A 27431-nucleotide genomic window follows, 5' to 3' on the forward strand; every position below is an offset into this window, starting at 1 on the left:
TACCAGCTCACCTCTACACGCAGTCAGTAATACTACTCCGCGCCGGTAAGTTAGCCTCTTGAAATCCCTGATCCCAGCTTGGAGATCGGTCTATCCCACGGGAGGTTCCGTCCCTGGGTGCCGTGTGATGTCACCATGAGCACAGCCACCGTGTGGCGCTCCACATCAGAAGTGCGAGTTTATAACGTTTACTTTTACAACTAAATCCGGCCTCACCTCCCAGCACAGTAGCGTAACGTTACTACCATATCACCAACCTGCGTTCAATTCCTGCCATTGTCTGTCAGGGGATTGAATATTTAGGATGGTGGCGAATATCGGTAACTCAGGTTGAGGTGTTTCATGTCGCTGTTTTCACTGAGCTTGGTGTTTTGGGAAACACCAGCAACTGCGCACTGAGGACGTCACCTCAACTGGAGACGAAACGTCTGCAAGCCAATTGCCAGGTTTGGCTAACACCACAATATCAGATTGTATACTCTCCCCTTAACCATGTGGGTTTACCTCAAGTTCTCCTCTTTCCTTCCACACTCCAAGGACGTACAGGTTAGTAGGTTAATTGGTAAGCAGGCAGCACAGGCTTGTTGGGCTGAAGGGCCGATTAATGTGCTGAATCTCTGAATAAAGATACAAATAAAATCCCTGCTCCTTAATCCTCTGCGGGTCGTTGCACAGGAGCATGTGGCTACAAAGGCAGGAGGAGACCTTGTGGGAGGGGGAAGCACAGTGATGAGTTTAGTAGAGGTGCTGCCCCATAGCACTGGGGATCCAAGTTCAATCCTAGCCTCTTATACTATCTGTGTGGAGTTCGCATGTTCTCCGTTTGTGTGGATTCCTCCCAGGTGCTCCCTGGTTTCCTCCCACATCCCAGAGGAGAGCAGTATGGTCGTAGGTTAGTTGGTGCACAAGAGATTGTGCAGAAGCTGGAAATCTAAAGCACCGCACACACAAAATGCTGGAGGAACTCAGCGAGTCAGGCAGCATCTATGGAGGGGAATAAACAGCTGATGTATCGGGCCATTACCCTTCACCAGGACTAGAAATGGAGGGGACAGAAACCAGAATAAGAAGGTTAATTGGTTGCTGTATCTTGCCCATAGCAGGTGAGTAACAAAAGGGAATTTGTGCTCATCGGTTAATGATCAGAGCAGGAGGTGACTCTTTGTGACCCCGTGTCCCCTCAGGTGTTCTCCACCATTCCAAAAGATCATACTGGATCCCGAACCTTGCCCACTTTCCCAGCTGATCTCCCATTCCCTCTGATGTACTCAATGGCTCTACATCTATAAGCTCCGGGACAGAGTCTTCCCGGCTTACTACCATTATCTGTCACAGTGCGTGCTGGCAATGACTGAACCCAGGTGTGGAAGAATAACAGACTCCTGTTTAGAGACGGAAACAAATGTTTATACACAGAAATTCCATCAGAACATTGGTGGCTCGACTGAGCAACGCCACGAGATGGAACATTCTTGAGAAACAAAGACCCTGCAATAAGCATTAACCAGGAGTCCTTTTTAAATAATCACAGTGCGCAGAAAACCTGTGCCAGTCAAAATAGACTTCACACAATTAAACGGGAAGCACAAGGGATTAATGATTTTAGATGAGACAGTAATTAACAACTACGGGTGCACAGGCCGGCAGGGCTCATGACAATTATCACATTCCTGAACAGCCCATCCCTTACTCTTTTCCCTGCCATCCAGTGCTCAGTCCCAACTAGTGGCTATTTGTCCAAACTCCTGGGAAGACTGGATAAAGTGGAGTAAAGTGAGGGAAAGGTGCCAAAACCAAAATACCACAGATGCTGGAAACCCAGAGGTAAAAGAAAACTTTCAGTAAGTACTTGGCAGTTTTGACCAGGTTTGTATAGAAACAGAGAGTGAGTGTTACCCTTTCAAGGCAATAGCCTTTCAACAGGACAGGGGTCTATTCCTTTTAATTTTGACAACCTTATTCGATAAATATTGCAGTTGAAAGAGGGGAGGATACAATGCATAGTGGTTAGCACAACACGATTACTCTGCGAGTTCTTTTCCCACTGCTGTCTGCAAGGAGTTTGTATGTGTCCCCCCTCCCACGCGGGACTGCACTGGTTTCTCCTGGGTGCTCTAGTTTCCTTTCACACTCCAAAGACATACCAGTTAGCAGGCTAATTGGTCACATGGGTGTAACTGGGCAGCAAAGGCTCATTAGGTAGTAAGGGCCTGTAACCGTTCTGTATCCCTAACTTGGTAGACTGTTCAAGGCTTTTAATTGAATACAAAATCTCTCAGCATTTCTTGGTTTTCATTTTTACTTTCAGCTTCATATCCCCTTTTTACTGGTTTATCTATACTTTCTCACTCTTTCTCTGTTATATGTCCCTGATTCTTTCTGTCATTGTCCATGTGATACTCACCGCTCCATTGTCCAACTTGGATATTCTGTTCCTCCCTGATCCCATCCCTGGCTTGGAGCCGCTCTGCTTTCCTCTCTTGCTCCCGTTTACTGGCCCCCCTCTCAATCCCGTCCTTTTCCCACCGCAGGCGCTGTCCGAGCATCCAGTATCTTCCCCATCCTCAGTGTCATCCTGCTCTTCATGGGTGGACTCTGCATCGCGGCCAGCGAGTTCTACAAGACCCGACACAACATCATCCTCAGTGCCGGCATCTTCTTCGTCTCTGCAGGTGAGCAGTCTTCTCAATGTCTGAACCGTCTTCTACTTAGGTCAAAAAATAAGCAAAGGAAGGTTTGTGGTTTGGCTTTATCCTGTTTCATACTGAATGAATGAATGTGCGATAATGCATGTGTGTGTGTGTGTGTGTGTGTTTATAATTATGTGCTTATCCCGTATATGAGTATTTATGTGCCAGTTCATACATATGTACTTGTGTTCATATATTTGTGCAATTGCACACATATGTGTGTATGAATATATGGAGACACAAGAGAGTAGGAGTGTGCAGATGCATGTGCATTTGGCGTTCATATGCATGCACATATGTGTGCCTACCTGTGCATGCATGTGTATACTGGATCTGTGTTCATGTATGAGACTGTAATACCTAGGAGCAGAATCAGGCCATTCAGCCCATCATCTGCTCCTCCGTTCCATCATGGCTGCTTTTTTATCCCTCCCAAACCTACTCTCCTGCTTTTGTCCTGTAGCTTTTGACAACCTTAATAATCAAGAACCTATCAACCTCTGCTTTAACTATACCCAATAACTTGGCCTCCACAGCCATTTGTGGCAATAAATTCCACAAATTTGCTACCCTCTGGCTAAAGAAATTCCTCATCATCTCTGTTCTAAATAGACATCCCTCAATTCTGAGGCAGTGTCCTTTGGTCCTAGACTCGCCCACTATAGGAAACATCCTCTCTATTGTATATCCACTCTTTCAACGTTCGATAGGTTTCCCCCTCATTCTTCTGAATTCCAGTGAGTTCAGCCCCAGAGCCAATAAACACTCCTCATACATTAACTCTTTCATTCCCGGAATCGTTCTCCTGAACCTCTCCTGGATCCCCTCCAATGCCAGCACACCTTTGCTTCGATAGAGGGCCCAGAACTGCTCACGATACTCCAAGTAGGTTCTGACCAGTGCCTATAACGGGAGCATTACGTCCTTGTTCTTATATTCGAGCCCTCTTTAAATGAATGCTAACATTGCATTTGCTTTCCTTACCACCGACTCAACCTGGAAGTTAACCTTCGGGGAATCCTGCACAAGCACTCACAAGTCTCCTTGCATCTCTGATTTTTGAATTTACTCCCCATTTAGGACAAAGTCTATGCCTTTATTCCTTCTACCAAGGTGCATGACCATGCACTATATCCCATCTGTCTCATGTTTTCCCATTCCTCCAATCTGTCTAAGTCATTCTGCAGACCCCTTGCTTCCTCAACACTCCCTGCCCCTCCACTATCTTCGTATCATCCACAAGCTTGGCCACAAAGGCATCAATTCCATCATCCAAATCATTGATATATAACATGACAAGAAGCAGACCCAACAATGACCCCTGCAGAACACCATTAGTCACTGGCGGCCAACTAGAAAAGGCTCCCTTTATTCCTACTCTTTGCCTCCTGCCAGTCAGACAATCTTCTATACATGCTAGTATTTTCCCAGTACAGGTAATACCATGCGCTCCTATCTTGTTAAGCAGCCTCATGTGCAGCACCTTGTCAAAGGCCTTCTGAAAATCTAAGTAAGCAACATCAACCAATTCTCCTTTGCCTATCCTGCCTGTTATTCCATCAAAGAATTGCAACAGATTTGTCAGGCAAGATTTCCCTTTAAGGCAACCGTGCTAACTTTGCGTATTTTATCATGTGCCTACAAATACCCCGATACCTCATTCTTAATAATGGTCTCCAACATCTTCCCAACCACTGAAGTCAGGCTAACTGGCCAATTTCCTTTCTTCTGCCTCCCTCCCTTCTTAGAGAGCAGAGTGACACTTGTAATTTTCCAGACCTCTGGAACCATTCCAGATTCCAGTGGTTCTTGAAAGACCATTACTAATACCTCCACAATCTCTTCAGCCACGTCTTTGAGAACCCTGGGGTGTAGCCCATCTGGTGCAAGTGACTTATCCACTTTCATACCTTTCCGCTACCCAAGCACCTTCTCCCTAGTAATAGCAACTGCACTCACTTCTGCTCCCTGACACTCTCAAACTTCCAGCATTTTGCTATTGTCTTCCTTGGTGAAGATTGACACAAAATACTTATTAATTTCATCTGTCATTTCTTTATCTCATACTACTACCTTTCTAGTGTCATTTTCCAGCAGTCCGATATCCATTCTTGCCTCTCTTTCACTCTTTATATATCTGTAAAAGCTTTTTGTATCCTCTTTTATATTATTGGCTATCTTCCTTTCATATTTCATCTCCTCTCTACTTTTGTTCTTTTTTTATTTGCCTTTTGTTGGTTTTTAAAAGCTTCCTAATCTAACTTCCCACTAATTTTGGCTATATTACATTCCCTTTCTTTTCCTTTAATGCTGACTTTGACTTCCCTTGTCAGCAGAATTACCTCATCTTCACTTTAGAATACTTCTTCACCTTTGGGATGCATCTATCCTGCATCTTCTGAATTGCCCTCATAAAATCCGGCCATTGTTGTTCTACCGTGATTTCGGCTAATGTCCTCTTCCAATCAACTTTGGCCAGCTCCTCTCTCATGCCTCTATAATTTTCTTTACTCCACCCTGATACTGACTCGTCTGACTTTATCTTCTCCCTCTCAAACTACAGGGCGAATTCTTTCACATTATGATCAGTCTCCTAAGGGTCCTTTTACCTTAAGCTTCCTAATCAAATGAGGCTGATTACACAACACTCAAACTATAATTGCTTTTCCCCTAGTGGGCTCAACCACAAGTTTCTCTAAAAAAAAAATCTCATAGACACTCTACGAATTCCCTCTTTTTGGATCCAGCATCGAGATAAATATTCCAATCTACCTGCATATTGAAACCGCCCCCCCCCCATGACTATTGTGACATTGCCCTTCTGACGTGCATTTCCTTACTCCCATTGTAATTTATATCCCACATTCTGGCTACTGTTCAGATGCCTGTATGTAACTCCCATCAGGGTTACCCTTGCTGTTTCTTAACTCTATGCACAAGGATTCGATATCATCCAATCCAATGCCACCTCTTTCTAAGGATTTGATTTCATTTTTTTTTACCAAAAGAGCCAGCCCACCCCCTCTACCTACCTGCCTGTCCTTTCACTACAATGTGTATCCTTGACTTGTCCTATCGCAGACATTCCCTTTGCTCTACTCCTCCCTCCCCACACCTTCTCTCCTACTGAAAACAAACTTTTACATAAAGCTCTCAACTATGATCTTTCAGCCACAACTCAGTGATGCCTACAACGTCATACCTGCCAATCTCTAACTGCACTACAAGACCTACCTTGTTCCATATACTGCATGCATTCAAATATAACACCTTCCGTCCTGTATTCATCTCCCTTTTTCATTTTACCCCCATGTTCCACTTCAGCTCATCCTACTGACTGCAATTTTGCCCTATCACCTCCCTGTCCTTCCTCACAGTCTCATTACACACTACCATCTACTTGTATATATCAACTGCCCCATCCTTCCAGGTGCCATCCTCTTGCGAAATTATTTTAAAACCTTCCCCAATGGCCCGAGCAAATCTATGTGCATACTTAAGCATGTGCAATTGAATACTTTTATAGATGTATGCACATATACTAGTCTGCATGTATATGGATAGATCACGTGTGTTTGCATGAGTATGTGTATATGTTGATCAATGTACGTGTGTAAATCAGGACCGTGAACATGTTTCTGTGTGTGTATTCGCTTGGTAGGTGCATGCATGCACATATGCATGGCCATTTATGTATGTACATGCATGCATGGACTTGCAAATGTGCATGGCTGTGTGTGTATGCTAGTGTGTGTCCACACACATCACGTTTGTTTGCCTGAGCAATTTTGTATGAGTGCGCAAATTTATGGAAACGTGTGGATATGCACACCCATGCATGCTTATAGCCCACAAATTCCAGATTTAGGATTGCTTATTACCATTCTTCAGTAAAGGAGAACGAAATGATTGTTACTCCAGATCCAATGCAGCATAAAAATACAATAAATATAAAGAACACATTAAAAACTCAATAAATATCAATTTGAAAGCAATCCTATAAAACACAATGTACGAATAGCTGTTATATACTGTACATAGACTGATTGTATGTACCTAACATGATGCTAGGTGATATGTATGTTGTGATGGTAGCAGGAGGAGGTGTTGATCAGTCTGATAGCATATATATGCATGTATATGCCCATATGTATGTGTAATGTATCCATGCTTGTGCGCGTGCGCAGGCAGCTTGTGTGTGCATGTATCGATGCTCATAACTATGTGTTCAGGTGAATACGGAAAAGTGCCGGGAAAAAGCCAGCAATACCATGAAGAATCCCGCCCATCCTGCTCACGGACTGCTTGTCCCACTCCCATCAGGGATGAGGCATGATCGCATCCATCAGGACAACCAGACTCAAGGACAGTTACTCTCCCCAAGCAGCAAGACTGATCGACACCTCCACCCACTAACCCACCCCTTCACCCCATAATGAACTTTATCATTTCCTGTCTGTCACCTTATGCACAGACGCTCCTGTGCCTAGCATCACTTTATGGGCATACAATCAATCTCTGTATATAAGCTATTTTACGTATTTATATTTATTGTGGTTTCTTTTATTATTCTGTTCCTTATTTTATTGCTTTATTTTCACTGCATTAGATTCAGAGTAATGATTACTTTATTCTCTTTTACACTTGTGTATCAGAAATTATATTAAACAATCCTGAATATAAGTCTTTGAAGTATTCGAACGTAGAAGTCGACCTAACAGAGAGGCAATTCACATGTGGCACTGGGAGTGTCAGGGAATGAGTGATGTGTTGGTCCTTGAGCATGTCAGGCCAGAAAAATAATTGAGTGTGGGTTTATGCCCGAGTGCGGCATGTGGAATGATCTATCAATGTGAGTGTGAGACTGTCAATATGTCAATGTTTCAATTAGGCAGCAGTTCACAAGACTGATCGCGTCTGTCAGAGTGCCAGATAGAACATTAGCAGAGGGTGTTGGGCCTTCCTTGCATCTCAGGTTTCTGTCAATGATACAAACCACAAAATGCTGGTCAGGCAACATCTTTAGAAAAAGAAACAGCCAACGCTTTGGCTCTGCAAGTCCTCATCGAAGCTGGGAAAGGGAGAGACACAAGTTCGTCTTCAGTAGGAGAGAAGGTGTGGGGGGGGCCAGAGGAGTAGAACAAAGGGAATGTCTGCGATAGGATGAGTCAATATGGCTTAGTAGTGGCAGTTACAATCGCATTAAATTTCTTGGTCTGTCTCGTGCGTTGTTGATGGAAGGACCTGCCTAACAAATCAGATGTATACGGGTAGGATAAAAAATACTGAGCCAACCTGATATAAAAACAGATAATGGAAAATGCTGGAAACACTCAGCAGGTCGGGCAGCATCTGTGGAGAGGAAAACAGCTGATGTTTCAAATCAGGGATCCTTCATCAGAGCTGGGTAGGAGAGAAATAACTGAGACTAGGTAGCAGTAACGTGGGTAGAATAAAAAGCAATATATAGAGTGCATCCAGTGCTATGTTCAGCTCTTCCTCACCCCCACCCTTCGTGGTGGCGTGGCAGTTAGCATGATGCTTTCGTGGTCTGGGTTCAATTCTGCCGCTGCCTGTATACGTTCTCCCCTTAATTGCTATGTTTCCTCCGGGTGCTTTTCAAAGAGGGTTAGGGTTAGTAACTTGTGGGCATGCTATGTTGGCGCTGGAAGCTTGGCGACACTTGCGGTCTGCCCCCAGCGCATCCTCGGACTGTGTTGTCTTTTATCATGAACGAAGCATTTCACTGTTTGTTTCGATGTGCGTGTGACAAATACTAATCTTCTAAAGCTAATCTTTAATCTAATCTTTCTACTACTTCCTTCACTCCCTTTTATCCCGTACTGATTATGTTCGAGGCACATGCTATGCAAGATTCCAGCTGAGAAAGCTGGAAGGGAATAAACCCAACAAATGGATGGTGCCAGGCTGTCCCCGCACACAAAGTGGGGAGCTCAAAAAGACAGCATCTTTCACTAAGCGCCCCCATCACCCAGGACATGCTCTCCTCTCATTTCTACCATCAAGGAGGAGATACAGGAGCCTGAAGACATACACTCAAAGAACAGCTTCTTCCCCTCTGCCATCAGATTTCCAAACGGACAATGAACCATGAACTTTACGTCACTATTTTCTTTTTACTCTACTAATTTTATTTAATTTCCTAATATATTTTTCTTACTGTAATTTATCATTTGTTCATGATGTGCCATGTTGTATGCCGTGGGCGATCACGGTCTTTCCATGACCGCAATTGTCTCGGCAAATTTTTCAAAAAAAGTGGTTTGCCATTGCCTTCTTCTGGGCAGTGCCTTTACAACCCATTATCAATACTCCTCAGAGATTGTCTGCCTGGCATCAATGGTCACATAATGTGATATGCACCAGCCTTCATGTGACCCTGATTGGGGGGTGGGGTGACCTGCAGGCTAGCAGAGGGATGGAGCACCTTACACCTCCTTTGGTAGAGATGCGTCTCCACCTGTCCACCATATTTAGTCATAGTCATAGTCATACTTTATTGATCCCGGGGGAAATTGGTTTTCATTACAGTTGCACCATAAATAATAAATAGTAATAGAACAATAAATAGTTAAATAGTAATATGTAAGTTATGCCAGTAAATTATGAAATAAGTCCAGGACCAGCCTATTGGCTCAGGGTGTCTGACCCTCCAAGGGAGGAGTTGTAAAGTTTGATGGCCACAGGCAGGAATGACTTCCTATGACGCTCTGTGCTACATCTCGGTGGAATGAGTCTCTGGCTGAATGTACTCCTGTGCCAACCCAGTACATTATGTAGTGGATGGGAGACATTGTCCGAGATGGCATGCAACTTGGACAGCATCCTCTTTTCAGACACCACCATCAGAGAGTCCAGTTCCATCCCCACAACATCACTGGCCTTACGAATGAGTTTGTTGATTCTTTTGGTGTCTGCTACCCTCAGCCTGCTGCCCCAGCACATAACAGCAAACATGATCGCACTGGCCACCACAGACTCGTAGAACATCCTCAATATTGTCCGGCAGATGTTAAAGGACCTCAGTCTCCTTTAACTTTTTTAGGGTTTTTTTTATCATTAGATATTGCAGTGCATTGCTGTCACAGAGCAAGAAATTTCACTATATATGCCAGTGATGTTAAACCTGACTCTGATTCTGACCTCCGGTAGAACATATTGGAAACTCGCAGAGGATCAGCGATATGTTTCAGGTCTGGGAGCTTTCATCAAAACCGGGGAGAGAATTTTTGACTGGTAGACTATGCAAGTATTGGCGAGTGGCCCAGTGTTGGTTTGATGGCCAAAGCTGCCATTTTTTCTCTGGCTGGGAGTTCAGTGTTGACAATGAAAATGGGCACAACTACATCTGCTAGCCCGAATAATCGGGGAAGGAGTACCAGGAGGTGAATCCAGCGTAAGGGGAAAATAATGTGACAGCAAGGTGCTTCAGCACTGAACAATGTAGGAAACCAGTACAGGGTGTAGTTGCGCATAATTCCGAACTGGCATTTTACATCACAATGTTCAAATATTTTACATGTCCAGAATATAGACTGATATTTAGCTGCATGAAGAAATCTAATTGGTTCCTGTGAGTGCTGACAATCACTGATTTAAAAAGTCCAGTGAATTTTTTGTAACTTATTCTCTGGATTTGGGCAATCCTTAAATTAAAGCACATCCCTAATTGCCTCTTGAGAAGGTGGTAGGAAACTGCTACAATCTGTGTAGTGAAAGCACTTCCATTCACCCATTGGAACCATTACACAGAAAGTCGCCTTTTCTCCCTTGGTCTCAATGCTACATAGCAGATCTCAGGCTATGGTCCTCAAGATCATAGTTCTTTAAACGATTTGGATTTAGAGCCAACACTAAAATTGGTGCTGCCATTGTCAGTGAAGATGGTTTTCAGGATTTATGGAGGGATCTTGATCAGCTGAATTAGTGGGCTGAGAAATAGCGATCGGAGTTTAACTTGGATTGGCGTAAGTTTTTCTATTTTTTAGGAAGACAACTGAGTGTAGGATTGTCACAGTGGACTGTAGGACTGTGGAGAGTGTTGTGGAACAGAGGAGTGTAGGATTGTCACAGTGGACTGTAGGAATGTGGAGAGTGTTGTGGAACAGGGGAGTGTAGGATTGTCACAGTGGACTGTAGGAATGTGGAGAGTGTTGTGGAACAGGGGAGTGTAGGATTGTCACAGTGGACTGTAGGAATGTGGAGAGTGTTGTGGAACAGAGGAGTGTAGGATTGTCACAGTGGACTGTAGGAATGTGGAGAGTGATGTGGAACAGAGGTGTGTAGGATTGTCACAGTGGACTGTAGGAATGTGGAGAGTGTTGTGGAACAGGGGAGTGTAGGATTGTCACAGTGGACTGTAGGAATGTGGAGAGTGTTGTGGAACAGGGGAGTGTAGGATTGTCACAGTGGACTGTAGGAATGTGGAGAGTGTTGTGGAACAGGGGAGTGTAGGATTGTCACAGTGGACTGTAGGAATGTGGAGAGTGTTGTGGAACAGGGGAGTGTAGGATTGTCACAGTGGACTGTAGGAATGTGGAGAGTGTTGTGGAACAGGGGAGTGTAGGATTGTCACAGTGGACTGTAGGAATGTGGAGAGTGTTGTGGAACAGGGGAGTGTAGGATTGTCACAGTGGACTGTAGGAATGTGGAGAGTGTTGTGGAACAGGGGAGTGTAGGATTGTCACAGTGGACTGTAGGAATGTGTTGTGGAACAGGGGAGTGTAGGATTTTCACAGTGGACTGCAGGAATGTGGAGAGTGTTGTGGAACAGGGGAGTGTAGGATTGTCACAGTGGACTGTAGGAATGTGGAGAGTGTTGTGGAACAGAGGAGTGTAGGATTGTCACAGTGGACTGTAGGAATGTGGAGAGTGTTGTGGAACAGGGGAGTGTAGGATTGTCACAGTGGACTGTAGGAATGTGGAGAGTGTTGTGGAACAGGGGAGTGTAGGATTGTCACAGTGGACTGTAGGAATGTGGAGAGTGTTGTGGAACAGGGGAGTGTAAGATTGTCACAGTGGACTGTAGGAATGTGGAGAGTGATGTGGAACAGGGGAGTGTAGGATTGTCACAGTGGACTGTAGGAATGTGGAGAGTGTTGTGGAACAGGGGAGTGTAGGATTGTCACAGTGGACTGTAGGAATGTGGAGAGTGTTGTGGAACAGGGGAGTGTAGGATTGTCACAGTGGACTGTAGGAATGTGGAGAGTGTTGTGGAACAGAGGAGTGTAGGATTGTCACAGTGGACTGTAGGAATGTGGAGAGTGTTGTGGAACAGGGGAGTGTAGGATTGTCACAGTGGACTGTAGGAATGTGGAGAGTGTTGTGGAACAGGGGAGTGTAAGATTGTCACAGTGGACTGTAGGAATGTGGAGAGTGTTGTGGAACAGGGGAGTGTAGGATTGTCACAGTGGACTGTAGGAATGTGGAGAGTGTTGTGGAACAGGGGAGTGTAGGATTGTCACAGTGGACTGTAGGAATGTGGAGAGTGTTGTGGAACAGGGGAGTGTAGGATTGTCACAGTGGACTGTAGGAATGTGTTGTGGAACAGGGGAGTGTAGGATTTTCACAGTGGACTGCAGGAATGTGGAGAGTGATGTGGAACAGAGGAGTGTAGGATTGTCACAGTGGACTGCAGGAATGTGGAGAGTGTAGAACAGAGAAGTGTAGGATTTTCACAGTGGACCGTCGGAACCTGGGGACTGTTGTAGAAAAGAAGGACATAGGAGTACAAGCACATGATTCCCTGAAAATGGCGTCACAGAGAGGCAGGGAGGTGAAGAAGTCTTTTGGTACACTGGCCTTCATCAGTCAAGGGCATTGAGTATAAACAGCAACTCACATAAAATGCTGAGGGATCTCAGCAGATCAGGCAGCATCTATGGAAATGAATAAACAGTTGACGATTTGGACCGAGTCCCTTTTTCTCAGGACTGAAAAGGAAGGGGGGAAATGCCGGAATAAAAAAATGGGAGGGGGGAAGGAGGACAGCTAGAAGGTGATAGGTGATGCCATGTGGGTGGAAAGAAAAAAGGCTGGAGAAAAAAGAATCTGATGGGAGAGGAGAAAGGGAAGGAGGAGGGGCACCGGGGGAAGTGATAGGCAGGTGAGAAGTGGACAAGAGGCCAGAGTGGGTAAGAGGGGAAGGGGAGGGAGGCATTTTTTTACCAGAAGGAGAGATCAATATTCATGCAATCAGGTTGGAGGCTACCCAGATGGAGCATAAAAATTTGGGATGAAGTATCCCTCAAATCTAGCCAGTCAGAATCTTCTACTGCTAAACTATTCACAGTATTTTGAACCAGCCATCTAGATCGTGACATCTAATCAATATCCGTTCAACTCCCAAGGAGTATATAAACCGCCATTCTGAAGAGACGACGCCCTTAAATGCGTACTGATGATGGCTTCTCGATTGGAGTCGAAACGTCTGCAATCATTTTGTCAAGCTCGACGATCAACCAAACGTCCAAAAAAAAATGTACGAAGATGTTGTTAGGACTTGAGATACTGAGTTATGGAGATAGGTTGAGCACAGAAGTAGACTCTTCAGCCCATCTAGTCTATGCCAACCCAATCTTCTGCCTAGTCCTATCTACCTGAACCCAGATCATAATTCTCCAAAATCTTCTCATCCACATACTTATCGTTCCACACTTGCTTCACACTCTGAGTGAAGATGTTTCCCCTCAGATTCCCCTTAAATATTTCAACTCCAATGCTCTACCTACAGTACTGTAGAAAGTTTTAGACAGCCCAGATTTTTATATATGGTTCCAGATGTGCGGCCACCATAGAGTCCTGATCTCAACATCATGCAGGTAGTCTGAGATTACCTACAGAGACAGAAGCTAGCGAGACGACTCAAATCTGCAGAACAACCATGGCAAGTTCTCCAAGATGCATCGAACAACCTAGCAGCCAATTTTCTTCTAAATTTGCACAACGTTGTACCTTAGAGAATTGATGCAGTTTTCAAAGCAAAGGGTGGTCACACCAAACATTGATTTAATTCAGATAGGCAGATAGATAGATACTTTATTGATCCCAAAGGGAATTACAGTGTCACAGTAGCATTACAAGTGCACAGATATAAATATTAGAAGAGAAGTAGAAAGAATAAAAAATAAGTTACCACAAACAGCCTAACAGGAGGGGGTCATCACTTCCCCAGCTATAGGTTGACTCATTATAGAGTCTAATGGCTGAGGGTAATAATGACCTCATATAACGCTGTTTGGAGCAGCACAGTTGTCTTACTCTATTACTAACAATGTTCCTCTGTTCAGCCAAGGTGGCATGCAGAGGGTGAGAAACATTGTCCAGAATTGCCAGGGTTTTCCAGAGGGTCCTTTGTTCTACCACAGCCTCCAGTGTGTCCAGTTTGACTCCTATAACAGAGCAAGCCTTTCTAATCAGTTTTTTTACTGCTCTTTTTTAGTAATTTTTTGATATTTAGAAATTTATATGGGCTCTAGTTCCAGTCTCATCCAAGCTGAGGTGAAACGGCCTGCATGCGTTCACCCTATTCACACACCTCATAATTTTATATTAACTCGCCTTATTCTTCTGCGTTCCAAGGAATAAAGTCCTCACCTATTCAACTTTCCCCTATAACATGGATCCTCAGGTCCGGTGACATCTGAAGTCTTTCAAGATCATTGATATCTTTCCTATAGTTGGGTGACCAGAACTGCGCACTATGCTTTAAATCTGGACTTCACCCAAGTCTTGTACAGCTTCGACACAACATGGAAGTCTCAGCTTCCATCGCCCCCTCGCGAAGTTTGTAACCACCTTTTGGGTAAAGCACTTTTTCCTCAAGCCCTCTCTAAACCTTTTATCCTTTATCTAAAACAGATGCCATCTAGTTTTCAAAAACCTCTACTACAGAGAAAAGTTTCCTACTACACATGCAACCTACATACTGTTAACTCTATCAGGTTCCCCTGGCTCCCTCTGCTCCGAGGACAGTCCCAGCCCATTCAATCTCTCCAAGTGAGCCTCTGCAAATGGAATCACAACTTTGCCATAGGGTGGTAACAGAACTATAGACAGTACCCTTGCTGTGGTTTAGGCAAAGTTTTATAAAGTTGGACCATAACCTGTCTAATACCAGAGGACATTCAATGAAGGGGAGAGGAGGAAGGGAGATGTGCAGGGCAAGTGTTTTTTGACACAGGGAGCGCTGGAACGCGCTGCAAGGGTTAATGGTAGAGACTGACACAATAGAGGCATTTAAGAAGGAGAATGTGGGAAGATTTGTCAAAGGCATACAAAATTATGAGAGATCTAGATAGAGTTAATAGAGTTAAGCAGGCTTTTTCCACTGAGGTTGGGTGAAACTAGAATGAGAGGTCATAGGTTAAGGGTGAAAGGGGAAATATTAAAGGGGAGTCTAAGAAAAAGCTTTTTCACTCAGAGGGTGGTGAGGGTGAGGAACAAGCAACCAGAGGAACTGGAAGATCTGGGTTTGATTTCAATATTTAAGAGAAGTTGGGATAAGTGCATGGATGGGAAGGGTATGAAGGGCTATTATCCAGGTATGGGTTGATTGGATTATAAAAAATAACAGTTCTGCATGGATTAGAGGGGCCGAAGGGCCTGTTTCTGTGCTGTAGGGGCTTTATGACTCTATAATCCAGCCGTTGAATGAAAGGAGTTTGTACATTCTTCTTGTGAGCGCATGGGTTTCCTTCGAGTGCTCCAGTTTCCTCCCACAGTCCAAAGATGTACCGGTTGGTGGGTTAATTGGTCATTGTAAGTTGTCCTGTGATTCGACTAGGGTTAAATTGGGAAGTTGCTGGGCAGTGTGGCTCAAAGGGCTTATTTCGCACTGTATCTCAATAAATAAATAAATAAAACTTAGCTCTTAGATGAGGATGGAGTGATGTGAATATTGAGTAGGCAGAAGAGATTAGTTTAGTTTAATTAATAATTTAATGAGTTTGACACGATATTGTGGACCGACTGACCTGTTCCTGTGTAGTACTGTTCTATGTTCTACATTCTCCCTGCTCTTCTTTTCTCCCCTGGCTAACGAAGGAAACTTTTTCAAATGTCTTCACTGACTTTCACAGCTAGCACTTTCAGGGATTCTTGTCCACCCAGATTCCTCTGGTCCTCAATCTGCCCTCGGGCTTTACTAACCACGGTGTGTCTCCTACCTATATTCATCCTCCCAAAGCATATCACCTAACACTTCCCAAGAATAAATCCCACCTACCATTGCACTGCTCATCTTTACCAGCTGATCAATATCCACCAACCTGTGGCTCACCTCCTCACTGTCACAACACCACTATCGCTTGTGTCATCTGCAAACTTCATAATCATACATCCTATATTAATATCCAAATTGTCTACAGCGGTGAGCAGGAAGAGTCCCAGGTCCAATCACAAAATCAGCCCTCCAGCGTCATCCCATCATCAGGCCAATATTGGATCCAGTTGCAAGTCTACAGCTCTACAAACACGAGAAAAATCTGCAGATGCTGGAAATCCAAAGCAACACGCACAAAATGCTGGAGGAACTCAGCAGCTCAGGCAGCATCTATGGAAAAGTGTACAGTTGACATTTCCAGCCGAGACCCTTCTTCAGGACTGGAAAGGAACAGGAGAAGTCAGAGTCCAGTCCTGTGGAAGGGTCTCAGTCGGGAATGTCGATCATTTTACTCTTGTCCATAGATGCTGCCTGGCCTGCTGAGTTCCTCCAGCACATTGTGTGTGTTGCGTTACAATTCTACAACTCATGTTCTCAGTATTGTTTATTTAATATTTTTTTTTCTGTATTTTCACAATTTGATTTCTTTTGCACATTGGTTGTTTATCAGAATTTGTGTATCATTTTTCATTGGTTCTCTTGTGTTTCTATGTTCTACTGTGAATGCCTGCAAGAAAATGAATCTTTTGTAAGTACTTTTGAACTTTGAAGTGTTACATGCAATTCCATCATGGCTAAGTTCTGTCGTCTATGCCATTGCGAGTGAAGGCAAGAATCTTAATGTCTGCCTTTCTAACCACCTTATCTACCTGTTCTGCTATCTCCACACACTCCTCACGTGCTTCTATTCCACAATTTATCATGATCTCCTATCTTCATTTCTGGGATACCTCCAGGCCCAATTCCTGATTCAACTTCAGTGACAATATGATTGACCAGAGGACATCTCATTGTTAAAGAGGGAGACTTCAAAAGGTATCTCAATCTACATATATGTCACCATATACAACCCTGAAATTCATTTTCTTGTGGGCATACTTAGTAAATCTATAGAAAAGTAACTATAACGGGATCAATGAAAGATCAGCCAGAGTGCAGGAGACAACAAACTGTGCAAGTATAAATAAATAGCAATAAATAATGAGAACATGAGATAAGGTCCTTAAAGTGAGATCATTGGTTGTGGAAACATCTCAGTGATGGGGCAAGTGAGCGTAGTTATTGCCTATGTTCAAGAGCCTGATGGTTGAGGGATAGTAACTGTTCTTGAACTGGTGGTGCAAGTTCTGTGTCTCTTGTACCTTCTACCTGATGGCAGCAGTGAGAAAAGAGCATAACCTGGGTGGTGAGGATCCCTGATGATGGATGCTGCTTTCCTATGACAGTATTTCATGTAGATATGCGCAATGGTTGGGAGAGCTTTACCCTTGACGTACTGGGCTGAATCCACCATCTTTTGCAGGATTTTCCATTCAAAGGCATTGGTGCTTCCATACCAGGCGGTGATGTAGCCAGTCAATATACTCTCCACCACACATCTACAGAAGTTCGTCAAAGTTTTGGATGTCATGCTGAATCCCAGCAGGCTCCGAAGGAAGTAGAGATGCTGCCACGCTTTCTTCACAATTGCACTTACGTGCTGCGTCCAGGACAGGTCCTCTGAAATAGTTTTGCATGCTGAGTCCAGTACAGGCCTTATAAAACCTCAGCATCACACCCCTGCTCTTAGATTCTAGACCTTTTGAAATGAATGCTAACATTGCACTTCCTTTCCTCACCACTGACTCAACCTGCAAGTAGAGAGTGTTCTGCACTAGGACTCCCAAGTCCTTTGGCATCTCAGATTTTTGGGTTTCTCCCCATTTAGAAAATATTCGGCACATTTATTTCTTCTACCAAGGTGCATGACCATGCATTTTCTAATATTATATTTCATATGCCAGTTTCCTGGCCATTCTCCTAATCTGTCTAAGTCCTTCTGCAGCCTTCCTGTTTCCCCAACACTACCTGCCCTTCATAGCATCTGCAAACTTGGCAACAAAGCCATCTATTCCATCATCTAAATCATTGACATACAGCATAAAAAGATGAGGTCCCAACCTGACCCCTGCGGAACACCATTAGTCACTGGCAGCCAACCAGAAAATGATCCTTTTATTCCCGCTCACTGTCTCCTACCGATCAGCCAATGCTCCAACCTTGCTAAGAAGTTTCCTGTAATACCATGGGCTCTTAACTTGGAAAGCAGCCTCATGTGTGGCATCTTGTCAAAGGCCTTCTGAAGATCCAAATATACAACATTCACTGCATCCCTTTTATCCATCCTATTTGTAATCTTAAGGAAACCATGCTGACTTTGTGCTATCTTGTCTTGTGTCACCAAGTACTCCATAACCTCATTTTTAACAATTGACTCCAACTTCTTCCCAATCACTGAGGTCAGGCTAATTGCTCTATAATTTCCTTTCTGCTGTCTCCCTCCTTTCTTAAAGAGTGGAGTGATATTTGTAATTTTCCAGACTTCTGGAACCATGCCAGAGTCCAGTGATTCTTGAAAGATCATTACTAATGCCTCCACAATCTCTACCGCTACCTCTTTCAGAACTCTAGACTGCAGTTCATCTGGTCCAGGTGACTTACGTACCTTTAGGTCTTTCAGGTTTTTGAGCACCTTCACTCTTGTATGAGTAACTGCATTCACCTCTCTTCCCTCACACCCTTCAACACCTGGCACGCCGCTCGTGTCTTCCACAGTGAAAACTGATGCAAAACACTCATTTAGTTCATCTGACATCTCCTTGCCCCCCGTTATTATTTCTCCGGCCTCATTTTCTTACAGTCCTATATCCTCTCTCGTCTCTCTTTTATTTTTTATATACTTGAAAAAGCTTTTTCTATCCACCTTGGTATTGTTTGCTAAAGTGGCCACTGGATATAAAAATGTGTGCGTTGACAGAATAGAAGCGTCAAAAGTCATTACGAAAGTAGATGAACCAATTCAATGGGTGATCCCATTCCTAACCGATGACAAAATGGATGGCAAATTATGAACGCTTGGATCCCACAGGGCTGATGAAAAGAGAACATTTTGAGCTTTAAGTGACTGAGGAAATGAGGGCACAGCTTCATAATGCAAAAAAAAATGTTAGCAGTGTCCTCAGGGCTTATTGGCAGCTGAAACACACCAGGTTACAGACACACAGTAAACCAAGTACTTGGCGTAGATCAGCATTGCATTCTACAGTAAAACTTTAATAACCCACTATCCCATTGTTTGGAAATGTTCCACTCAGGATTTATTTGGATACAGAGCAGAATTGGCCCTTCTGGCCCTTCGAGCCTTGCTGCCCAGCAAACTCCCTATTTAATCCTGACCTAATCACGACAGTGCCTCTGCTTCCTTGTGAGTCTGCGGAGATTTGGCATGTCCTCAAAATCCTTCTATAGCTGTGTGGTGGAAAGTGCACTGACTGGTTGTATTGCGGGCTTGGTATGGGCACATCAGTGCCTTTGTGTGGCAAATCCTACAAAAAGGTCACCGATTTGGCCCGGTACATCGTGAGTAAAACCTTCCCAACTATTGAGCACATGTACATGAAATGCTGCCCGGAAGAAAGCAGCATCCATCATCAGAGATCCTCAGCACCCAGGCCAGGTTCTCTTCTCGCTGCTGTCATCAAAAGCCTCGGTGTCCCCACCACCAGGTTCAAGAACAGTTACTACCCCTCAACCATCAGGCTCTTGAACAAAAGGGGATAGCTACACTCATTTAAGGACTCTTTCATCTTGTTATTTCATGCTCGTTTATTTATTTATAATCTGCATTCGCACAGTCCGGTGATCCTGTTTACAGTTACTGTTCTATAGATTTGCTAAGTATGCCCGCAGAAAAAGAATCTCAGGGTTGTACGTGGTACCCTGTGTGTACTCTGACAATAAATTTTACTTTGAACTGTGAACAATTTACAATGACCAATTAGCCTACCAACCAGTACATCTTTGGACTGTGGGAGGAAACCAGAGCACCCGGAGGAAACCCTCGCGGTCACGGGGAGAACGTACAAACCCTTTACGGGCAGCAGCAGGAAGTGAACCCAGGTTGCCCGTACTGCAGAGTGTGGTGCCAACCACTATGTTACCGTGCCGTCCCAGGGTCCCAGGATTGAAGACTGATGACGCCTTTCCTGAAGTAGCAAGTTTTTCAGGCAGAGGGTGGTGGTTATATGGAACAGGACTGCCAGAAATAGTTACTGCCGCCATCCAGGGCATGTTTCTCCCTTCTCACTGTTGCCATCAGGAAGAAGGAGACTCGAGTCTCACACCAGCAGGTTCAGGAACAATTATTACCCCCCAACCATCAGGCTCTTGAACTGGAGAGGATAATTTCACTCAACTTCACTCCACCCATCACTGAACTGTTCCCACAACCTATGGACTCACTTTCAAGGACTCTTCATCTCATGTTCTTGATAGTTATTGCTTATTTATTTATTTATCATTATTTTGTTATTTACTTTTTTATGTATTTGTACAGTTTGTTGTCTTTTGCACACTGGCTGTTTGCCCCTTTTTGTTGCATGAGGTTTTTCATCGATTCTGTTTCTGTGTACTTACTGTGAATGCCCGCAAGAAAGTGAATCTCAGGGTAGTATCTAGTGACATATATATACTTTGATAATAAATTTACTTTGACTTTGGGTAGAGGGGATACGATTACAGCATTTAAAAGGCATTTGGACAGGTGCATGGATAGGGAAAGAATATGGGCCTAATGCAGGCAATGGAGGTAGCATAGGTGGACAACATAGTTGACATGGACAATTTGGCCTAAAGGGCCTGTTTCTGTGCTACATAGCCCTATGATTCATTTCCTTTCACCCAGCTCTGTGGGACTAAAACAAGCACTTAAGTCGGGGGTAATGCCAGAACCCCGAGGAAGTTTGGAAAGATGAAGAGATCTAAAGTAGAGATTTCACAAACAAAATGCCGGAGGAACTCAGCAAGTCAGGGCAGCATCCATGGAGAGGAATAAACAGTTGACGTTTCAGGCCAAGATCCTTCATCAGGACCCTGACGAAAGAGTCCCTCTGTGGAGTCTCGACCCAAAACCTTGACTGTTTATTCCGCTCCATAAACTTTCAACATGTTGCGTGTGTTGCTGTAGACTTCCAGCATCCTTAGACCTCGTGTGTTCATGAAGTCGAGAGTTATCTTGGGAGGTTTGAACACAAAACAGTACAGCACAGCACAGCCCCACAATGTTGTGCCAAACCAATTAAATCAGTGCTCAAATAGCCAACTAAACTAACCCCCCTCTGCCTACACAATGTCCACAACCCTCCATTTTCCTCACACGCATGTGCCTTTCTCAACATCTCTGAAAAGTCTCGAACATATCTGCCTCTCCCGCCACCCCAGGTAGTGCATTCCAGGCACCCACTGCACTCTGTTTAAAAAGAAATTGCCCATCACATCTCCTTTGAAATTACCCCCTCCCACCTTAAATGCATGGCCTCTGTTGTTAGACATTTCAAGCCTGGGAAATAGGTACTCTATCTGTACAGGTCTGGTAGGACTCACTCATTATGCATTCAAGCAGATCTTACCTTAAACTGGAGTCAGTGGGACCAGTTATTTGGAAGCTCATTTCACAGGGATTCCCGACGCGACAATCCCTATACCATTCACTTGTCACATTCTCCAATCTGTCCGACCCTGCCACCTCAGTTCAGGTCTAATTTCCAGGGCACGAATTGGATCACAGCCATCCTCAAGGAGACCTACAGAATTCTACTTCAACAACAGGGATTCACGAACAGCTCCACATGTCACGGTTTGCCCTCGGAGGACCGGGCTGGACCCAGGTACGGAGGAACGGCAGGCTCCCAGTCACGGGAAGCGCTGACCACGACTCGAGCCCAGGAGCAGAGGATGGCAGGCTCACAACTCGACCCAGGAGCAAAGGGCGGTAGGGTCCCCATGAACAGACTGAAACAAAAGTTTAGACATAGCAATACCAGCAGAGCATCGGAGGAGTGACTAAGTGACCCTGCAAGACAATACATTCTCTCCAACACAATGACTCCAGTAAGGCACTAAACAGGAGCCCTCTTTAAATAATCATAGTATGCAGGAAATCTGTGCTATAATCATATAACCATATAACAATTACAGCATGGAAACAGGTCATCTCGGCCCTTCTAGTCCATGCCGAACTCTTACTCTCACCTAGTCCCACTGACCTGCACTCAGCCCATAACTCTCCATTCCTTTCCTGTCCATATAACTGTCCAGTTTAACTTTAAACGACAACATCGAACCTGCCTCAACCACTTCTGCTGGAAGCTCGTTCCACACAGCCACCACTCTCTGAGTAAAGAAGTTCCCCCTCATATTACCCCTAAACTTTTGCCCTTTAATTCTCAACTCATGTCCTCTTGTTTGAATCTCCCCCACTCTTAATGGAAAAAGCCTATCCATGTCAACTCTATCTATCCCTCTCATAATTTTAAACACCTCTATCAAGTCCCCCCTCAACCTTCTACACTCCAAAGAATAAAGACCCAACTTATTCAACCTTTCTCTGTAACTTAGGTGATGAAATCCAGGTAACATTCTAGTAAATCTTCTCTGTACTCTCTCTATTTTGTTGACATCTTTCCTATAATTTGGAGACCAGAACTGTACACAATACTCCAAATCTGGCCTCACCAATGCCTTGTACAATTTCAACATTGCATCCCAACTCCTATACTCGGATTAATAAAGGCCAGCATACCAAAAGTTTTCTTCACCACCCTATCCACATGAGATTCCACCTTCAGGGAACTATGCACCATTATTCCTAGATCCCCCTGTTCTACTGCATTCTTCAGTTCCCTACCATTTACCATGTATGTCTTATTTTGATTAGTCCTACCAAAGTGTAGCACCTCACATTTATCAGCATTAAACTCCACCTGCCGTCTTTCAGCCCATTCTTCTAACTGGCCTAAAACTCTCTGCAAGCTTTGAAAACCTACTTCATTATCCACAACATCACCTATCTTAGTATCATCTGCATACTTATTCATCCAATTTACCACCCCATCATCCAGATCATTAATGTATATGACAAATAACATTGGACCCAGTACAGATCCCTGAGGCACACCACTAGTCACCGGCCTCCAATCTGACAAACAGTTTTCCACCACTACTCTCTGGCATCTCCCATCCAGCCACTGCTGAATCCATTTTACTACTTCAATACTAATACCTAACGATTGAACCTTCCTAACTAACTTTCCATGTGGGACCTTGTCAAAGGCCTTACTGAAGTCCATATAGACAACATCCACCGCTTTACCCTCGTCAACATTCCTAGTAACCTAGTGCTAGTCACAATTAACTTGACCAGATTAAATTTAAATCACAAGGGCTTAACAGCTCTAGTTAAGCTAATGATTAGTAAATATAGGTGCTCAGGAACCCTAAAAGCTCAGCACTCTATGGCAAGTTGCAGAGGCTGCAGGTCTCATGGCACCACACTATTTTAGGGGCATTGCAAGTCACCTGAACATTTGCTTGTGAAACATTCATGAAGAATGAGAATTGCAGACACAGCATTCACAGCCTTTGTAACGCAATGTTGCATTGAACCTGACATTACCGGCCTCCTGTGTCCTGTTGAAGTTCTTGTAGGAGATGCAGTCATTGCCTGAGAGGGACAGGCAGCACTCTGCTATACACTGTACCTGGGCGTGGCAGGGGCATTGGAGGTGAGCACTGCAGATGAGGGTAGAGGGAAGAATGGGTTCACTGTGGGCATTGACAGGTGACCATTGGAGGCCATTGGAGGATGCGTCAGACACTGGGTCCTTGCATTGAAATTTAGTTGGATAGGATTGCTCAGAATCACAATTGGAATCAGAATCAGGTCGTAAAATGATTACGGCATATGTCATAAAATTTGTTAACATAGTAACACAGAAATCTACAGCACATTACAGGCCCTTCGGCCCACAATGTTGTGCCAACCATGTAGCCTACTCTAGAAACTGCCTAGAATTTCCCTACCACATAGCCCTCTATTTTTCTAAACTCCACATATCTATCTAAGAGTCTCTTAAAAGACCCTACTGTATCCGCTTCCACCACCGTCATCGGCAGTGCATTCCACGCACCCACCGCTCTGTGTGTGAAAAACTTTCCCCTGACAACCCCTTGGTACCTATTTCCAAGCACCATAAAACTATGCCCCCTTGTGTTAACCATTTCAGCCCTGGGAAAAAGCCTCTGGCTATCCACATGATCAATGCCTCTCATCATCTTATACACCTTTGTCAAGTCACCTCTCATCCTCCGTCGCTCCAAGGAGAAAAGGCCAAGTTCACTCATCCTATTCTCATAAGGCATGCTCCCCAATCCAGGCAACATCCTTGTAAATCTCCTCTGCAGCCTCTCTATTGTATCCACATCCTTCCTATAGAGAACTGAACACAGTAAACTTTGCAGCAGCAGTACAATGCAATACATAATAATAGAAAAACTGTAAATTACAGTAAGAACTCTGTCTGTGTATATATTATAAATATACCATGGAGGGGAATTAAATTGGGGGTTGACGGGCGGTGTGTCTCAAAGGGCCGGAAGAGCTGTATATCTATAAATAAATAAAATTGATTTGTACCCTAGGTTAAAAAAAACTCATAGAAAACTAGTTTTCACTCATCTACAAAACAGGAACTAAGACATAAGATAGAGGAGCAAAATTAGACCATCAAGTCTGCCTTGCCGTTCAAACCTGTTTGAAGTTTTTCTTCATTCAACCCCGTTTTCCTACCTTCCCCCTTACCCTCTTGCCAATCAAGAACCCATCAATATCACCGGCCTGAGTACATCTTCTAATATGCCTTAAATGTGTTAATCATGAATTTTTCCACCTAAATACTTCAGCAGTAATTTGGGGAGGATAGTGAAGCCTGTTTAGTAATTCCATTCATCTTTGGTTGCTGTTGCTTTACATTTGCTAGCTGTGTTTAGAGCAACACGCACAAACTGCTGGAGGAACTCAACAGGCCAGGATGCATCTATGAAGGAGAAGAAGCAGTTGACATTTTGGGCCAAGACACTTCACTAGAAAGGAAGGGGGGCAGAAGCCAGAATAAGAAGTTGGGGGGGGGGAGGAGGAAGGAGGTCAACCTGGCAGGTGATAGGTGAAGCCAGGTTGGGGTTGAAGTGAGAAGCTGGGAGGTGATAGGTGGAAGAGGTAAAGGGTTGAAGAAGAAGGGATCTAATAGGAGGGGGTGTGAACCATGGGAGAAAGGGAAGGAGGAAGGGCACCAGAGAGAGATGATGGGCAGGTGAGAGGAAGAGAAGGGGTAAGAAAGGAGCCAGAATGGGGAATGGAAAGGAAGAGAGAAGGGGGAGTGGGGAGGAATCTTCAGCCATTTGTTTGCTGTGCTTTTCTGGCGTGGTGGATGGATTTCCTTCCTCTAGGTTGGGTTAGAGATCTGATGTTTTTGTCAAACTGTTTCTTCATCCGTGCTTGTGATCTTGTGCTGTTGACAATTAACTGGACCTCAACAATTTGGGCTCTCTCCTCAAACGCACTTCATTGGCCCTGTTGTCCCAATGGATGAACGAATAAGTGCCATTTTTAAACAGAAATTGACTAGCTGCGTACACATACTGGGATGGCAAGGGTGGAGATACATCTCTACCAAAGGAGGTGTAGGCACTTCTTCCCTCCGCTAGACTGCGGGTCACCCTTGGGCAAGGTGTAGCACCTGCTCAGGGTCTCGTAAAGCCATGGGAGCAGGTGGTGGGTGGTCGTATGAGCTGCCGGTGCGTATCACAAGTCCTGGTTATGTGACCGCTGACACCAGGCAGACAATCTCTGAGGAGTATTGATACCCATCTTGTAAAGACACTGCCCAGAAGAAGGCAATGGCAAACCATTTCTGCAGAAAAATTTGCCGAGAACAATCATGGTCATGGAATGATCGTGGTCGCCCAAATCATACAACATGGCACATAACAATGATAATGATCCAAGTATTAATCCAATAGAAACTTAGTGCATTTTACTGCTGAATATTATTTGATTATTTAAGCACCAATCATAATGCATACTTCAGGTATTAATAACCAATTAAATCTACATGTTCGTGGCCAATAACACTTGAGAATCAGTAAAATAACCGTCCAATAGTAAGTGTTGTTCAAGAATCCTTCATTTGCAATTTTACCTTGTTTTGGTAAACTTGGTGACCTTGGTCCCCAAGCTTGAACGGAAAGGCTGTACAAAAGTTAAGTTTTCAAGGGCCGTACTATATCTGCACGCTGTCTCTGTCAGCTTATCATCCTGACTGCAGCCTTTATGAAGCTCCACAAGTAGACAGGCTGTACAAAGTGTCCATGCTCGGTTTTAACCCCTGCTTTTCTGCAATGTCCACACTTGCGTTTGTTGCTCGTGGACATTAAATAGAACGGTACAGATACTCAGGGGTTCAAGTTCAAAGTAGATTAATGTCATTTCCGCTGCACAAGTGTAACGGAGAACAAAGTTATTATTACTCCCAATCCAATGCAGCGCAAAGTAGCAGAACAAGGTAAAGAACACAATAATTAAAAAATACAATAAATATAAATATATAAGATAGCTTTTTTTGATTGATTGTTACAGTACAGAATAGGCCCTTCCAACCCTTCGAGACTCACCGCCCAGCAATCCCCGATTTAACACCAGCCCAATCACGGGACAATTTACAATGAGCAATTAACCTACCAGCCGGTACACCTTGGAACTGTGGGAGGAAACCGGAGCACCCGGAGGAAACCCACGCGGTCACGGGGAGGACTCACAAACTCCTTACAGACAGCAACAGGAATTGAACCCGGGTCGCTGGTACTGTAAAGCGTTGTGCTAACCACTACACTTGCATATATAGATTGATCGCCTGTCCGTAAAGTGACGCTAGGCACAGGAGTGTCTGTACATAAGGTGACTCTGACAGAAATTGGTAAAGTAGTGGTGGTTGGGGAGGGTTAGTAGGTGATCACCCTTACTGTTTGGGGAAAGTAACTGTTTTTGAGTCTGCTGATATGGTACATATGAATCAGTCTGCTGGTGCTTGTTGTTAGATTTACACTTGCTAGACTTTCCTCGTCACCAAGATTTACCTTGGATGTAATTGGTTTGGATATTAGTGACTGTGCTGGACTGGCTGTTGCATGTTGTGGGTAAGTTTAATGGTATGTGGAGCACTCCTGCCTGCTTATAAGTGTGCATTCTTAATTTTATTTGTACTGCACCGCTTCTGATTTCTTTGATTTCAACTTTCTTCCCGTATTTATGCTATATGGAGTTATCTGGCTACGGAGCAGCAGTTTGTCGCTTCATAAGGGGCAGCGTGCTTGAACTGGATACTTATTTGCTTCAGGAAGGAGGCATGACACATTTAAAAGATCTTGACCGAGAGCACGAGAGAGAAGTCTGAGAGCATGTGATACTG

At 44.2% G+C, this 27431-nt stretch overlaps 1 protein-coding gene across 1 annotated transcript in view; it reads left to right on the plus strand.

Annotated features, from left to right (window-relative positions):
- LOC140205400 (voltage-dependent calcium channel gamma-2 subunit) overlaps positions 1-27431 on the plus strand; it is a 211716-nt gene that overhangs the window by 157509 nt on the left and 26776 nt on the right. Inside the window, exon 3 of the mRNA XM_072272991.1 lies at positions 2532-2672. Coding sequence (XP_072129092.1) covers positions 2532-2672 — 141 coding nt within the window. The remainder of the gene's footprint in view (positions 1-2531; positions 2673-27431) is intronic.

The sequence above is a fragment of the Mobula birostris genome, chromosome 11, assembly GCF_030028105.1.
Source record: "Mobula birostris isolate sMobBir1 chromosome 11, sMobBir1.hap1, whole genome shotgun sequence".
Classification (NCBI taxonomy): Eukaryota; Metazoa; Chordata; class Chondrichthyes; order Myliobatiformes; family Myliobatidae; genus Mobula; species Mobula birostris.